General features: G+C 40.8%; 1 protein-coding gene across 4 annotated transcripts in view; it reads right to left on the bottom strand.

Annotated features, from left to right (window-relative positions):
• The window catches only part of LOC125746008 (paralemmin-2-like), a 43,299-nt gene extending 28,261 nt beyond the window's left edge, over positions 1 to 15,038 (bottom strand). Inside the window, exons 1-6 of one of the 4 annotated variants that reach the window (XM_049019500.1) lie at positions 14,825 to 15,038; positions 11,477 to 11,557; positions 10,320 to 10,450; positions 1,948 to 2,062; positions 1,204 to 1,225; positions 250 to 354 (exon numbers count right to left, since the gene is read on the bottom strand). In XM_049019500.1, the coding sequence (XP_048875457.1) occupies positions 250 to 354; positions 1,204 to 1,225; positions 1,948 to 2,062; positions 10,320 to 10,450; positions 11,477 to 11,557; positions 14,825 to 14,869 (499 nt within the window). In that variant the 5' untranslated portion in view covers positions 14,870 to 15,038. The remainder of the gene's footprint in view (positions 1 to 249; positions 355 to 1,203; positions 1,226 to 1,947; positions 2,063 to 10,319; positions 10,451 to 11,476; positions 11,558 to 14,824) is intronic. The other 3 variants (XM_049019493.1, XM_049019494.1, XM_049019495.1) reach the window with 3 other exon arrangements.
• Positions 15,039 to 16,031: the final 993 nt, after the last annotated feature.

Raw genomic sequence — 16,031 nt, 5'->3', positions numbered from 1 at the left:
TGCTAGACCACAGAAATGCAAATATTTATTCAAATTAGCACATTTTAAATTACAATTTACAATTGATAGTGAAATGTAAACTAAGTACAAATGCCATAATTTGAAAAAGCAAAGTGTATTACAAGGTAATTTCAGCATCTAAAATTAAACCACATACCTAACAATATTTTAAATAAATTTTCAGTAGTAATCTTCTGGAATACTGATAAGATAACCTTAACTCGAACCCCCTTAACCTTCGACACCTACCGGGCCTCTTTGAAAGCTTCTTATCCTCAAAAGCAGCAGGTCGTGTTTGCGGGGGCAGTTCCAGGAGGTCAGGATTTTGGGAAGAGATGTGATTCTCTGCCTCTGCTGGGTAGAAAACATAAAGGGAAATGACACTCTGTACTGAAACACTGCAATGCCCCCCCCCCCCCAAAACACCTGCCATTTCTCTGTTTCTTTTTCCCTCAGGCAACTCGATGCTTAGCAAAGCAAAAACGGTGACTGAGTATTAGAGAAAACAATAAGCCCTTCAGTTTGTGGGATCCACCCTGAATAGGTGGATCATTGTGGACAAAATGCAGAGTCATTGGCTTCTTATTGGAGTTCAGTCATCTAGCTGAGGCCGGAGGAAAACAATCCACGGGGGGCGGTGTGCAGCAAAAAGGGGTCCCCTGGCTTACAAATATTAAGGGCAGAACAAACATCTGTGCCAGAAAAAAGGATCGAGCTGCCAGATAAATAAACTGACAGAATCAAGAGTCATTGCAAAGAGGAAACAGCAGGGAAATTAATGCTTTTTAAGTAGGAACACTTTTAATTTAATTTGATTTTAGTTTTTATCAATCAGTACATCTAAGCAAAAGGATGTTCTACGGCTAGAGTACCTGTTGCAAGTTAACATTGCATTAGAACAGATCAATCCAATGCATGCCTTTTCCAAGACAGAACTTCAGCTTTCACAGTGAAGGAGGCCTCACAGAGGCTTCACCAAAATACGATGTATTATTAAGCATCAGTGCAGATTCCTTTTATACTAAGATAAAATTGAAACATTTTTGCGATGTTAGCCTGCTTGATTTCATTGTTTACACACTTAGAATGGTTTAAGCTAACCTGTCTGAATAAAAAAGATGAGATAGTAATCGCAGACATTGTAATTGCAAATTCCTTGATGATCTTAAATATAATGTTCTGCAGAAAGGCGTCGCTCATCACCTCTGTCTTGTTCTTGAGGATTCTATAAACAAAGAAAATAATCCAGAGTTCAATAATCTAGAAATACACCTTTTCACCGAAGCATATATCATATAACCATCCATCCATCCATCCATCCATCCATCCATCCATCCATTTTCTATAACTATTTGTACTATTTAAGGTCATGGGGGAACTGGAGCCTATCCTGGAGTTTATGGGACCAAGGCAGGGAACAACCCAAGATGGGGCATCAACCCATCACAGGGCAGACTCACACACCACTCACACCTGCAGGTAATTTGGTAAGTCAAGGTCACCTTAGCATGCTTTTGGACTGCGGGGGGAAACTCCATAACGGCATGGGGAGAGGAGGTGGCTCTGCAGCTCACACATGCAGTCACCGCTACCCCTTCAGGGTCGCTGGTTTGAATCTTACATCCGCCCTATACGTTTGGGAGTCACACAGGCTTCTCTCCGCAAACTGCGACATGCATTTTGCTGAACTGGTATCTCTCAGTTGCCCATAATGTTTGTGTGCCCTGTGATGGACTGGCATACTATCCAGAGTGTTCCCTTTCCTTATGGTCTATGCTGCCCGGAATATACCGCTGAACCCCCCCCCCCCCCCCCCCCCAACACACACCACACACACACAAACACATCTCTGGGTATGAGGTTGACAGATATTCAATGGGACAAAACTAAATGATTAATTCCATGAAGCATTTTCATTTAGTTCACTGAAATTACCAGATTACTCACGTTTAGTCGATCAACACCAGACTCCTGACTTTTTCTCAGCCTTTCTCTGAGAACTAGTTCTTTGGCAGAAATCTCAGATTCTTCATTCTTCAACTGATCAATCTCGTTCTCTAGTCTGCAGAAATACAGAAGGTAACTGCTAATGTGCAAATACATCATTTGAGTTAAAGCCACATATGATGCGATGTGTTGTTGAGTCCAGCTGATATGCAGCTATGGAACCTAAAGCTGAAAACCGAGGGGATACAAACTTATTGTGAAATGTCTTCCTGCTGACACTCTGTGACTCTGCAAATCAACAGGCATCATGATCATAAACCTTCGTATACACCGATCAGCCACAACGTGAAAACCACCTGCTTAACATTGTGTAGGACATCCTCGTGCTGCCAAAACAGCTCTGATACGCACCCGACTGTCACATCACGTAACAGAAAACACAACCCATCAGACCAGGCCGCCTTCTTCCATTGCTCCATGGTCCAGTTCTGGCGCTCACATACGCCCATTGCAGGGTCAGCGTGGGGTCTCTGACCGCTCTGTGGCCATGCAGCCCCATAAGCAAGCAGGCTGCCATGCACTGTGTGTTCTGACACTTTCTATGACAGCCAGCATCAACTTTTTCAGCAATTTGCACCACACTTTTCCTGCTTCCACCTAATCAACTTCAGGAACTGACTGGTCACTTGCCTAATATATACTGGCACCCTTGACAGGTGCCACTGTGATTGCGATCTAACCTTATTCAATGCACCTGCCTGTGGTTTTAATGTTATGGCTGATCAGGTGTGTGTAGCTTAGTCGACATAGCCGAGATGAGTTCGCATATTGCAGTCACGTAACAGAAATATGTGTTCTTCATGTGTATGACATGAAGCAAACTAACCCCCCAAATTAGAAATGCTGTAATCAAGAAACAGTGGACAAATTAATAACTGGACACCAAAATTCACACAGCTGGTAAACTACATTACTGCTTCTACTGCTTCCCATAGCTGCATGCAAGCTACGGAAATGAAACGGTTTGTTGATTTATGCCTTCCACGAGTGAAAACACATTTATATAATATCAAGAAAAAAGCCCCCTTCCCCCCTCCCCCCCCCCATGCTTCTCATGCGGCAATAAGCTGCCCAAAAATCTGTTCGTATTATTCCTAAACACTATGGTCGAATCAGGAAACCCATCACCAGGGAGCCAGAAGGTCTCTTCCCTTACTCATTTCCTGACATTGTTTTGATTATTAACATTCCACAAATAACAATGGGCTGAATAAAATTTGCCTATACAACTAGGATCATGATTCACCCATCTTACATACTGTATGGGGCTAAACAATTGACATTGACATAGTATTAAGTGATATAAAAAAGTTTCATAAAATCAATTTATTTATTAAAGAAAAGATTAAATATTTTAACCACTGCACAGATCATACAAAACCATCTTCGCAGTTTGAAAAATGACACTGCATTGAGTATCTGCTGATTTCACTGAGAATTTAATGACAGTTGGGTTGCATGGTGTCTCACTGAGTAGCGACTGGTGTCAGTTTGCATGTCCCCCCAATGAGCTCCCTTTGGGGACTCCAGCTTCCTCCCCCAGCCCAAAGACGTGCCGCTGGCATCCTTACGTTGCCTATAGTGTGTACAGGTGCTGTAAATGTCATGTCATGCACTGTCCTTCTGTCCAGGGTCTTCTGCAGCCCTAGGTTGTGCTCCAGGCCCCTTACAAGCCTGTATTGCACATATGGATCCAGTAACACTAATTTATCCATCCATCCATCCATCCATCCATCCATCCAGCCATCTTCTATATCTGCTTACCCTATGCAGGGTCACAGAGGTCCGGGGTGCCAGTCCATCACAGGGCACACACACACACACACACACCCAAGTTTGTAATAAAATTTTTGTGGGAACTGTTCATTCCATTCCTATGGGGAAAGCGGGGGATACCCAGCCGTAACTTTAACCATCCATCCATCCATCCATTTTCCAAACCGCTTATCCTATTGGGTCGCGGGGGGTCCGGAGCCTATCCCGGAATCAATGGGCACGAGGCAGGGAACAACCCAGGATGGGGGGCCAGCCCATCGCAGGGCACACTCACACACCATTCACTCACACATGCACACCTACGGGCAATTCAGCAACTCCAATTAGCCTCAGCATGTTTTTGGACTGTGGGGGGAAACCGGAGTACCCGGAGGAAACCCCACGACGACACGGGGAGAACATGCAAACTCCGCACACATGTGACCCAGGCGGAGACTCGAACCCGGGTCCCAGAGGTGTGAGGCGACAGTGCGAACCACTGCACCACCATGCCGCCCCAACTTTAACCATAAGTAACAAAACAAAATATGAGTCTTTTGGCATTTTACTTTTTTGACTGCATTCACAGATCTTTGTGGGGACCTGAAAAATGATCCACACAACGTCAAAACAACGGGTTTTTATTTCGTTGTGGGAGGCATTTGGTCCCCACAATGTAATATAAACCTAATTACACACACACACACACACACACACACACACACACACACACACACACACACATGTAAGGCCACAGCTACTAGAAAGTATTAAGAAACTTATTTTGTATATTTTTATAACAATAAGTAAAAAATATCATGGCGTCAAAAACACTGGCGAATTGCAGACCAAGAAGATTCTAGTCTATATGGTTAAAATTAGAGATACAGAAATAACAGGAATGCATGAGAAATTTAGCATTTACATTTCTTAAATATATCAAATTCAACATAATTCTTCACATGCTCAAAGTACACAGCACTGCTAAAATGGAATTTTGGAAGCGAAGTGAGCAGAAACATTTCCATACTGCCATCTAGTGGTATAATACTTAAGCATGCAGAATAACCACATGTAGACTTGGTTTTCTTGTTGGGCGACATCACTGTAACATTCAAATCATTTAGTCCCTGTTTATTATTATATGAGCAGAGTGGTGGCTCTGAGGCTAGGGATCTATGCCAGCAAGGTTGCTGGTTCAAATCCCGTAAATGCCCAGAGTGATTCTACTCTGCCCTTGAGCAAGACCCTTAATCTGCAACTGTGACGTTAGCCTACATCCAGCCCTATAAGGAGGTCCTCCATCTTACATGGAATAACTTGGGAGTTGGTGACAGGATTGGCACCCCAGCCACCAGAAAAAAACCTCACACAGGCCCGTTTGGACATTAAATGGCTGCACTCAGGTTCTCATCCCTGAGGTGGTTTGTCGTGTTGTGGGTGCGGCAGTATTGCTGTCCATTAATATCTAAATGTCTTTTTTTACTATTTATGTTTGTGTACTGTGCTACTGTAAACCCACAGTTTCCTTTGGGACTAATAACCATCAATCAATCAATCAATCAATCAATCAATCAATCAATCAATCAATTGACTGAAGCTTGGTACAACACTCAACATAAACATAAACAAATAGCAAAGAATGCTTTAAAATACAAAACACACAAACAAACAAGCTAGAGTGAATTACAAACCAGCATTGAGAATCTTCATATGTGATTAAAGACTGCACAAATTATGTAAGTGGATGTTTTTTAAAAAGAAAAACATTTTAAATAATTTCATTCTCAAAAGTGGTTGATACCCTCAATCAGCAGGGGGCACCATACTAATATTACATCCATTTTCCTCAAGCGAGTTATCCAACACTGGGGCGTAGTAAGTCTATGCTATCTCAGGAAGTTCAGGGTACAATCTGGCCAGGACACCTGATTCCCACGGGGTGCACACACACACACACACACACACACACACACACACACACAAAGTTGTTTAGAAGCAATAATGTATTAAATGATTTTTTTTTACTGGAAAAAATTCTAACCAGCTGGCAAAATATAACAGCCATGGCTGTCATGTTAAGTGTCATAGTGTCACATGACCCACGCATGGTCTACTTTCCCCCATGTTAGCTGGGAACCCAGCAATAAGGAGCGCGCCACACCCAATTGAAAACAAAGAAGTCGGGGTCAAAGTAGGTCCTTGACTTACAAAGCCCATGCAGAGATCAATGCCACACCATCAAGACCAAAACATTCATGAGAAGCAGAAAACAAACCAAATTCCAGAGTCTCCAGGGGAGCCAACATCAAGACAAGGGCCAGGACCACAAAACCCACAGGTTAGGTTAGCTGCGGTCAGCTTAGCTTAGGTAGGTAAGTAAGCAGACAACCCCAAGACTGTTTTTCAGCCATTTTGCAAGGTGACACTTAATTGCACACTTAACCAGATAGAGCAACAGGCACCAATTAATAACTATGTAGTTAGATAACAGGCAGGTGAACTGGAACGTATGAGTGTGATTTTGCCCCCAGTCCAAGACAGGGTACATGTAAAGGTTATTAGGCTTCATGTCGTTACAAGCCATGTCCTCACCTTAAATTCAGTAATCCAACAGTTCTGAGAATTTATAGTCATAAAACTACATTCGATGGTCTTCTAATTATATATAGCAGGCTATACAAGATTTTTTTAAATTATTTTTTCTTAAGGTCTTGAAATGGATTGTGTCATGAGTGTTACGTTCGAAGTCCATCTCCAAGGCTTTTAAATGGGTGAAATTTTGGATTTCCTTATTCGATAAAAAAAAAATCCCAAAGCATATCATTTTAATTGACTTGCATTATATGCATCTCACTTTTCTTTACTGTTCCCAGACCCGTAAACCATGCCTAATTTTTTTAGGTCTGTACTTCAGGTTACGCCATCTCGAGAATTGAAGAGGGGGGCTCTTCCACGCAGCAGGATTTTTTGTTTAGCCGTATAACTATAGGATTTAAGGTAGTCTGGGCTAAATGGGCATTATCTCTGTTCACTTACATTTAGCCCAGATTAGTTATCCGGCTAAGCAAAAAAAATCCTGCTTCACGGACCCCCCCCCCCCAGTTGCCAAAGCAACACGAGTTCAATCCACAAATGACTACATATTTGGGCATGTATAAAGGTAATGTTTGTGTGACTCCGATATAAATGTATACTTTCTATACAGGCAGGAAATACATCCATCCATCTTCGATACCGGCTTGTCTGGAAATCTAAATAAAATAAATACCCCCTAAGACAGTAATACAGTATAAATAAATAGCTTCTGGCTATTCACAGTCAAACTTCCTGCAGCTGTTTGACACATAACAGATAGAAGTTACTAATAATGTAAGGTTATTATGGGGTAATATAGATAACAGAAGCTGTAAATATTATCATTGGTTTAAGAACGTTTTCCTGCGTTTCTGCATTGTTAACAATTTCCCAAATTGAGGCTAATATCTCATTTTGAAGCATTTATTCACTTATCTGTTTGAATCAATTAAAAACAGCTGCTAAGTTAGGGATATCAGACTTTAAAACTGCTGAGGAAAACTCCTTCCTCATGTCCCAACGACGCATTCCTGAAAAGGTTAGTTAAACCCATTCAAGCATTTTCAGAAGTACTTCTTCACATCTACAGAAATCCGTGGCGTTCTATAAACGTCCTTTACAGTAAAAGAGCTTCATTTTTATTGCATCCTTTAACTTCTACCGTAAGGTTATATAATATTTGTTCAGTTTCTCCTTCTTATTTCTGTACCTGCGTTGCAAAAAAGGATCCCCCCCCCCTTTTTTTGCCTGTACAGGACACACGTTTTTCTAATTTCCCTTCTATAATTAAATCCGTGCTTTAATACGGTCATGGTTAGTATTTAGCTAGCTTAGTTGATATTAATACTGCATTTTTGTCACAATGCAGGCGATTATTACACAGAAAGGAGCGGACTACACACGGCACTTAATCGTTGGTAGACGGCCATTTAAAAACTACCGGTTTCAAATAATCGCATTATTTTTTGTTCAACAAGGAATAACACGATTTCATTTAAAAGAACACGAAGCAATATAAAAACGCAAATGAAGCGGATTTATAAAATAAACCTAATACGCGAATACAGCTTCTGCCTCGGCATATCAGATACAGCAGACTAGGTGATAAATTCAATTCATTCCAGCTGCAAAATCCAATACACGTGTAAATACTACTGTTCATACTGCGATTCTGTGGTGCAGCTTTGTAACATGAAACAAAAGACGTCTACAGACGGTAATATTGCTTATTAACAGATTCAGGTGCGCAATGATTGTAGTTTTATTTCATCAACACTTTCCATATATCCCCGATTGACCGGGAATCCCTTTTTTCTCGAATGCCCACGGCTTCATATAATGGAAAAAATCCCCACGGAATACACAGCATATAAAACACACTTACAGATTCGGGCGGTGTAAGGCAGGATCCGAGACTGTAGTGCCAGCGACGTTTCCCGGAAAACATGCATCATTTTATCGTCCCCCGTTTTCCTGGAAGCTTTTAGGGTGCAGCCATCAGATCCCAGTTTTAAAGATACAACGGAGACAACACCGGCCTAAAGGCGAATTTAAATCCGGTGCATTTTTCTTTCTGAAAGCGAGAAATTTATAGTCACGATCTTTTATTCTAGTCACTCCACTGACCAAAATTTTATAGGGCTGTTATGGGCAAATGATTGCATAGCAAGGACTGCCACGTACGTTCTCCCATGCCTGCTCTGCATAGCATTGCAAATTATTTCTTCTCTTTATTTCAAGGTTTAAATAATTTGATTAGTCGACTAAATCCCTCATGTGTGAGTTGATCTTGTAATACAGTATTAGGTATGTATGCTGCTTAATCGCAACACCATTATACAGTATGCGTGTTGTGCGTTTTATTTTTGTTACCCTTTATTCAATCTGTTCCTCCTTCTCAATAACTATAATTTAGGAATAGTTTACCACTACTTAGTTTATAAGTAGGCCGTGGGAAAGATTTCACTACCCAGGAATCTGGGTGAATGGTCCAAAATGATGTCACTGCGCCTTTTTTGGAAGCGCGGTGCTTTGGAAAGGGTCTGTGCCTCTTTGGAATACAGACGCCCGTTATTTAAGATAACACTACTTAACGCTCCTCGGTAAGTGTAGTTATCGCAGCCAAAGTGGGAAGGCTAAACGGAGAGCTGTCTATCTTTGTACGACAGCTATCCTAAATATAGCTTACTTTATGATGGCATTCAAATATTAGTATAATTTGATAGCTAGTAGCCATAAAACGCACACTGCTATTCACTCAGTTACTACCGTTTCAATTTCACTACTACAGTATAGCGACTCTGGTGCTGGTTTAAATAAAATATATGTTGTTTTACAGGCATTAAGTTAGCATCTTTCACAAGTTATGACTCTATTGCTCATACAGAAAATGCAAATAGGATGTGCAGTGTGAGTGACTGATGGCAACATGCACGTCAGGCCAATGCTTGGACTACAAGGCTGTCTCATTCCATAGCACCAACATCACAGAAGAAGTTAGCATGTCTGCACACCGCAAGCAGGTGCCGTACATCTGAAGGTGACATATGCCTTCAGACTTCATGCCATGTCAGGATGTCTTCCAGATCAATGAAGACATTAAACTCAAAAGACGTCAATGTTTTCCATCGCAGAATACTTAAAGACTTAGGCTTCACATTATAAGCGTACTTAAAGCATTTCTCCTTCCTTTGCGGAATATTACTTTCTGGCAGGACAGAATAATGCTATCTATGTACAGTGCAGAAAACTGGGCTACAGGTTCATCACTGCAGGCCTGTAAGTCTGCTATAACCTCCAGAGTATTAAACATGTAAAACCTTCCCTGGGTAGATCAGACCACTAAACAAAAATTTCTCATGAACAAATGTATTATATATAATTTTTCAAGTAGTCACTTACTGTAATACTGTAATGTAAAACTAAAATGTCACTGTACTAATCAACTATAAACAAGTTAACTGCTGTCAGCCTCTTGTGCAAAACACACTGCGTGGTAATGTTCAGGTTATGTACGCTCAGGGATAGAGGGGATGAGCACCGAGTCCTTTCTGGCACAATATCCCGCCCCCAATAAACCATTATGCACTTCATTTATTACACTAAAACTGAGATGCAAGTAGCAGCAGTAAAGAGCAAAAATCATTTTCTCACAACTATGAATCAAGTCGACTGAATCCAAAACATTTTTAAACAAAAGGGGGTGTTAAAAAAAGCCTGCCTTCACGCAACGGAACAATGCAGTGTGGTGTGACCTTTATAAAATGAAATAAAGACCTCAATTGTAGCATTTGCTGAAACTGAAGTGGTATAATCCAACATCCCTGAAATATGTTCTTTGCTTATGGTCTACAGTGTGTATTATATATTGATGAACATTATAACAAATATGAGCCATATTACACAATATCTAACAAGAAATGGACACACACACTCATACTGTATATATATAAAATATACACACACATATGTATACTAACCTGTGAATGCTCTCCTCTAGTTCCTTCACCTCTTCCTCATCCTTCTCTATCTGTCTTTGCCGCTCTTCCTCTTCCTCTTCTGTCGCTGCTGATGTCCCCTGAAGAAGCCATCGTTCTCGTTTTGCTTTGGACTGGGGGAGAGTATAAAAACAATCCGAATCAGAGCCTTGGATGTGTCTGTGGTGCTGGGATGGCTGTGTCTGTGGTGCTGGGATGGCTGTGTCTGTGGTGCTGGGATGGCTGTGTCTGTGGTGCTGGGATGGCTGTGTCTGGACTGTGTTACACTCTTTGACTTGGGGTACAAAGCTTTATTGCTTTCGTTTTCTCATAGAACTATTTGTTTTTTGCAATTTCGCAGTTACTGCATGCACTGTGTTCACTTTGCAAATTTCACAAAGTACAGGAAAACAAGTGATTTTGGTGATAGTGAAATTATATATCTGAAGTCCCCTATCGACTTTACCTAAGCACAAACAAAAAAACGTACGGTAAACGGAGCATACAGAAAACAGCGCAAATGACAGCCTGCTTCTTCCGATGACTAAACGTTAAGGCACCGAATGAAATTTTAATGTGCTTCAGTAACGCTCTTTAAGGTTCCCCTTGTGTCACATTTTCAAAGCACGTTTTTTGCTTTATTTAGGATGAGAGCCAAGGATTGCTCTGGGGTCAAGTGATCACTGTTACAGATGAGGTTTCCGATGAGAGTCAGGCCTATGCGCAGTTTATACTAACAGTAAAGCAAACATCACATATCCTGCTATTTATCTTGCTTTCTGTGCCTAAAACTGCCTTTCCAGTGAACATTCTTCCTCATTATACAGTATATGAATAAAACCCATGACATCTTCTGAATGTAGGTTCTGTTTTCCTCTTAGTTTAAACGGCCAAGCAACTGTTAACTGTTACAAATAATTTATTCTACCATCCAGCCATTGTTTTCTTCTGTATGCCTGAATTTCACTTGCCCAAAGTGAAATTAATTACAACCCAACAAGGTTATAGTATAAGAGAACGGAGAAAAATGTTGAAATTAATTAAAACTTTTGTGTTTCTGAAGGTGGCTCCGAACGGAAAGTATCATGAACTCTGGAAAATATTGTCAGTGGTGCTGTGACTGTGAGGTGAACCGGTAAGAAGTGTCATTTAGGTGTTACCTTGAGGTGTTGTAGTCGTAATATTAAATCCTCTAATTTTCTTCTTTTCTCTTCAATTTCTGCTTGTCTTTTTCGTTTTAACTGCAAACATCGAAAGAGAAATTGTTATCTCTCATGTCCGTCGGCAGTAGTCTGCAGTTTTGAACATAAATACATCTTTGTAAAACGGCACAGACAAATATACTCCAGTCAGAATTTAACTTCCTGTACACTATAAGTAACTCGCAGGTACAAAGATAGTACATTGAAAAATGGATAGGGTCAGAGAATTGGAAATCCATCCATCCATCCATCCATTTTCCAAACCTCTTATCTTATTGGGTTGCGGGGGTCCAGAGCCTATCCCGGAATCAATGGGCACGAGGCAGGGAACAACCCAGGATGGGGGGGCAGCCCATCGCAGGGCACACTCACACACCATTTACTCTCACATGCACACCTACGGGCAATTTAGCAACTCCAATTAGCCTCAGCATGTTTTTGGACTGTGGGGGGAAACCGGAGTACCCGGAGGAAACCCCACAACGACATGGGGAGAACATGCAAACTGCACACACATGTAACCCATGCAAGACTCGAACCTGGGTCGCAGAGGTGTGAGGCAACAGTGCTAACCACTGCACCACCATGCTGCCCCAGAATTGGAAATCTCATTGACCAATTAAATATCATAACCATTTAATAACATAAAACTACAAGCATGTATTATCAGTGCATAGCTGACATCAGACTTATAGAATGTATGTGGATCTCTGAAACGCATAAAGAATATCTTTGTTATGCTGATGTTCAGTGTAGAGAGAGTTTGCAGACATATTGCAGCAGTAGATTTTCATAATGGCCTGAAATCATCTCATGGAATATTGAATCATTCTCACTGATTCTCAATATCAGCACACAGACAGAACCAACATGCTTTTAGGTGTCTTTGACATGACTTTGGTGTCGCTACCTGGCAGAAGTAATATCAACAAGGAAACATATATATTTGAAGATGGTCTGCAAGACAAACAAAGACTGCTTCCGTAGGGAATTCGGAGGAAATAACTGAATTAGAACAAAAAAATAGTCAATTCAAATGCTGAAGAAGGTGATGAAACGTGTAAAGGAGAGTTCCCAGATCAAGCAGCAGCAGTTATGAAATAATCAATCAACTGTAGACACCCAGAACCATCACACAGGTATTACATGTTTAGTACATATTTTGAAAGGTGGTGAAATCTGCTTTAAGAATTAGATGCTGGTGGTTTGGAAGCCCCAGCTTCTCTTGCCAATTCCTCTAACACGGCTACACAGAAACCTGTAATTTTCGGGGGGAAAAAAAATCAATGGAACATTTAAAAATATAGTTATGGTACCTTCAGTTCAGATCTCTTTTTTATTAAAAATGAGGTGTTTTCTGCTTCTTTCATCATGAGAAGCCACCTAAAGTTCATCGCAGCAAGACTGACAAAAAACTGTAAAGAATTTAGATGGGTGAACTACAGAGGGGAAAGTCAAAAGGCGGGGGGGGGGGGGGGGGGGGGTGGAGGTGCTATTGTTTATTAACCGGTTGTATTAGCATCACAAACACTGCATTACATGTGTGTGTTTAATATATTTAGATAAGTTTAAATGCAAGCTTCCTCTCACCCACCAGACATTTTCCTAAAACCCCACCACCCCAAATGGGTAGCGATAGCCAAGACAGCTGATGCTAAAATTAGCTGCCAGTAAAGTTCCCTCCCAAGATCGAGACATATGGGGCTTGAGAAGAGAAGGGGAGGAGCCGCGTGGAAGAAGGGGACCGAGGAATTGAAAACATCTGTGTAAATATCTCAGACTACTTCAAGCAGGCATCTAAAAACTGAGCATGGGAGCCCGCCACTCAGCCCTCTACAAGTAGCAGCCCATAGAGCTTTTCAGTTGTTTCACAGGCAAAGATTGCCATATTAAAATAACAGTGCGGTTGTCAGAATTTTAAAGTGGACAGTTCTTGGAAGTGCTTACTCGACTGAGAAATGTAAATGCAGGCCAGCATGAATTTGCAGTGGAACAAACAAGAAATTCTAGCACACTCATATTAGCATAGTAGCGTGCATGATAAAATGCCTGTGATGTAACGTTATAAATATTGGCCTGCACAGATTAAACAATTTTAGAAGTGCATTCTGCATGTGCTTAACACATTTAATATATTAAATGTAGCGCTTTTACGACGTTCTGACGATACCATGACAATAACAAAGCATTTAATTTAAAAAATAGCTGGCTCTTAAAACTTGGAATTACATTTACCGTATTTAATTTGGAAATTCATAGTTTATGTCCAAAATGGTGGCAGCTAATAAATGTAGTTATCGGAATGATACTTTTTTCGGCTCCGTTTACAGCATAGCTGTAATACCAATAAACCCTGGAAACTGGAAACAGTTTTGCCTACATCGCAATTCCGAAACTACACTTTCAATGATTTTAAATAAAAAATAAAATAGATGAAAGACATCTACTTTGCAGGTAGTTTCTTTTTGAGTTTTAATTATTTCGCTATTAAACTCCTGGGGGGAGACTTTATTAAAAGTGAGGGGAAAGTAGGTGATTTATTCAATTTTACGTTCTATAAAATAACTTCAAGTTTCAAGCTCACTATAAGTCAACATAACTTAGACCTTTAATGACCTCTGGTCTGTGGAAAAATCACAGAAACATGGTGGATGACTACCCTGCTTTCCATCCATTAATAATTGCTTACTCTTAGCTAGAACGAGATTCCCATTAGTATACAACCTATTCATTTAGGGTTTTCATGATCAGTTATTACGCTGCCCAGAATTCACCCAACATCAGCCCTAGGGGCTGGAATATATACAATAAACTACTGAATAAATTTGCAAAACATCCCAAAAATAACATTTTTTAATAAACATCTTTATTTTTCATGAACAGAACTATTTACTTGTCTAGTTTACGTATATGTAGTATAATTTAAATATGTAAATTTTCTATAGTTATTTTCAATGGCTAATGTTGGCAAAATAGTTCTCGTTTTGCTACCCCGCGCTACTGTGCATAATGCATGATTAACTGGTGCCAAACTTCATTTTATTGCCACTTTCCCTACTTCATAACTGTTTGTTCCGTGTAAATTCTTAGAATATATGAAAACAGTTTTTTTGCCGCAAGGAACATGTTAATATTTTTTACACAAAACTGTCTTTTAGCCATAAAACCCCTACTGAAGAGAGAGTGCCATGTTGTCCACACGAACCATTACATCCATCAGAGTCATGCTGAACAGCCACTGGCCAGAGCTACTCCTAGAGAGCCAAAAAAACGCGTAATGGAAAAGCCAGGAAAGCCACAACTTACTGCAAGGGCTTGGAGCCTCTCCTTCTGTAAATCAGTCTCAGACATCCTGAAAACAAAAGAGCAGAACGGTTTCTCTCAGTGAAATAGGACTCGGGCACGAGCTGCAGGCTTGCTGTGTTTGGACAGAGGAAGGTGATAGAGCAAGTAAAGAGTGCAGTGAGTCACACAGCTGAACGCTGGTCATGTGCGGTAATCCAATCACTGAGGCACTGTGTGTTGGGAAAAGGATTTTTCATTCGCTGGCTGTCTGCCAGCAGCACCGCCCGCGATATTGCAGCTTGAATTCCTCTCTCTCTCTCTCTCTCGCTCTCTTTCTCTCTCTCCCTCCTTCTCTCTCCTCTGCCTCCCTCCCTCTTCCAGTCGCTGGCCATGTATGTACACAGAACAGTGCCTGTGTCTAGGGTTAGACTGCGATGCTGACATTCTCCACCTTTAGGCTCTGACAGATAGTCAAGTAGAAATTCCAGTTGGAAAACCAACAAGAACCCAGTACATGTGCAGTTACACAGGAATAAGGAAAAACACTGTAAAAAGCTTTTGCATGTCCACTGTAACGCTAAAGCAAGGCCACTATTTCTCTGCCAGAGATAAAATATGTTATAACATTCATCTAGATGATTAAATTTAAATTTGACATGCATGTTAAGTGCTACATTTTCACCTGATGACAAAAATGTTAATAATATTGACATTCAGGTTAAATTCACTTAAAACGCAATGTAACTTCTGTATCTATCATGCACTGGAATACTACAAATTTTTCCTTTTGAATATCGGTAATAGAGGCTGCAGTAACTGGAGGAGAATTATGCAGATTAATTTAAAATTAGCTTTAGGCTCGCAGCAAACCCTGCATTAAATGTATTACATTTAACACTGGGAAAACTGACAGATGGATCAATGGATAGAATTACCAGCAATTAACAGTATTGTTTAATTACTAGGCAACATCAAGTTATTTGCTGAATAGAGTTGCCCTGGAAAACATGACATGGAATTCGTATCCCCAGGCATGTCTAACCAAGCACTGAGGAAACCGATTCCGCTACGTGAAATAGCAGTAAAGTGGGATGGCGTTTATGCGTTTCAGTGCATGGCCTTGTGTCCAAACCCTTCTGTGCAGGGAAACAAAAAGTCCTTACATGGTGAAAAGCCCGCATCAGCAGACAGAAGAGCTATGCTGCTCCGCGCTGAAAATCTCAAGAGA

The sequence above is a fragment of the Brienomyrus brachyistius genome, chromosome 7 (assembly GCF_023856365.1).
Source record: "Brienomyrus brachyistius isolate T26 chromosome 7, BBRACH_0.4, whole genome shotgun sequence".
NCBI lineage: Eukaryota > Metazoa > Chordata > Actinopteri > Osteoglossiformes > Mormyridae > Brienomyrus > Brienomyrus brachyistius.
This window is presented reverse-complemented; position numbering and strand designations above follow the sequence as displayed.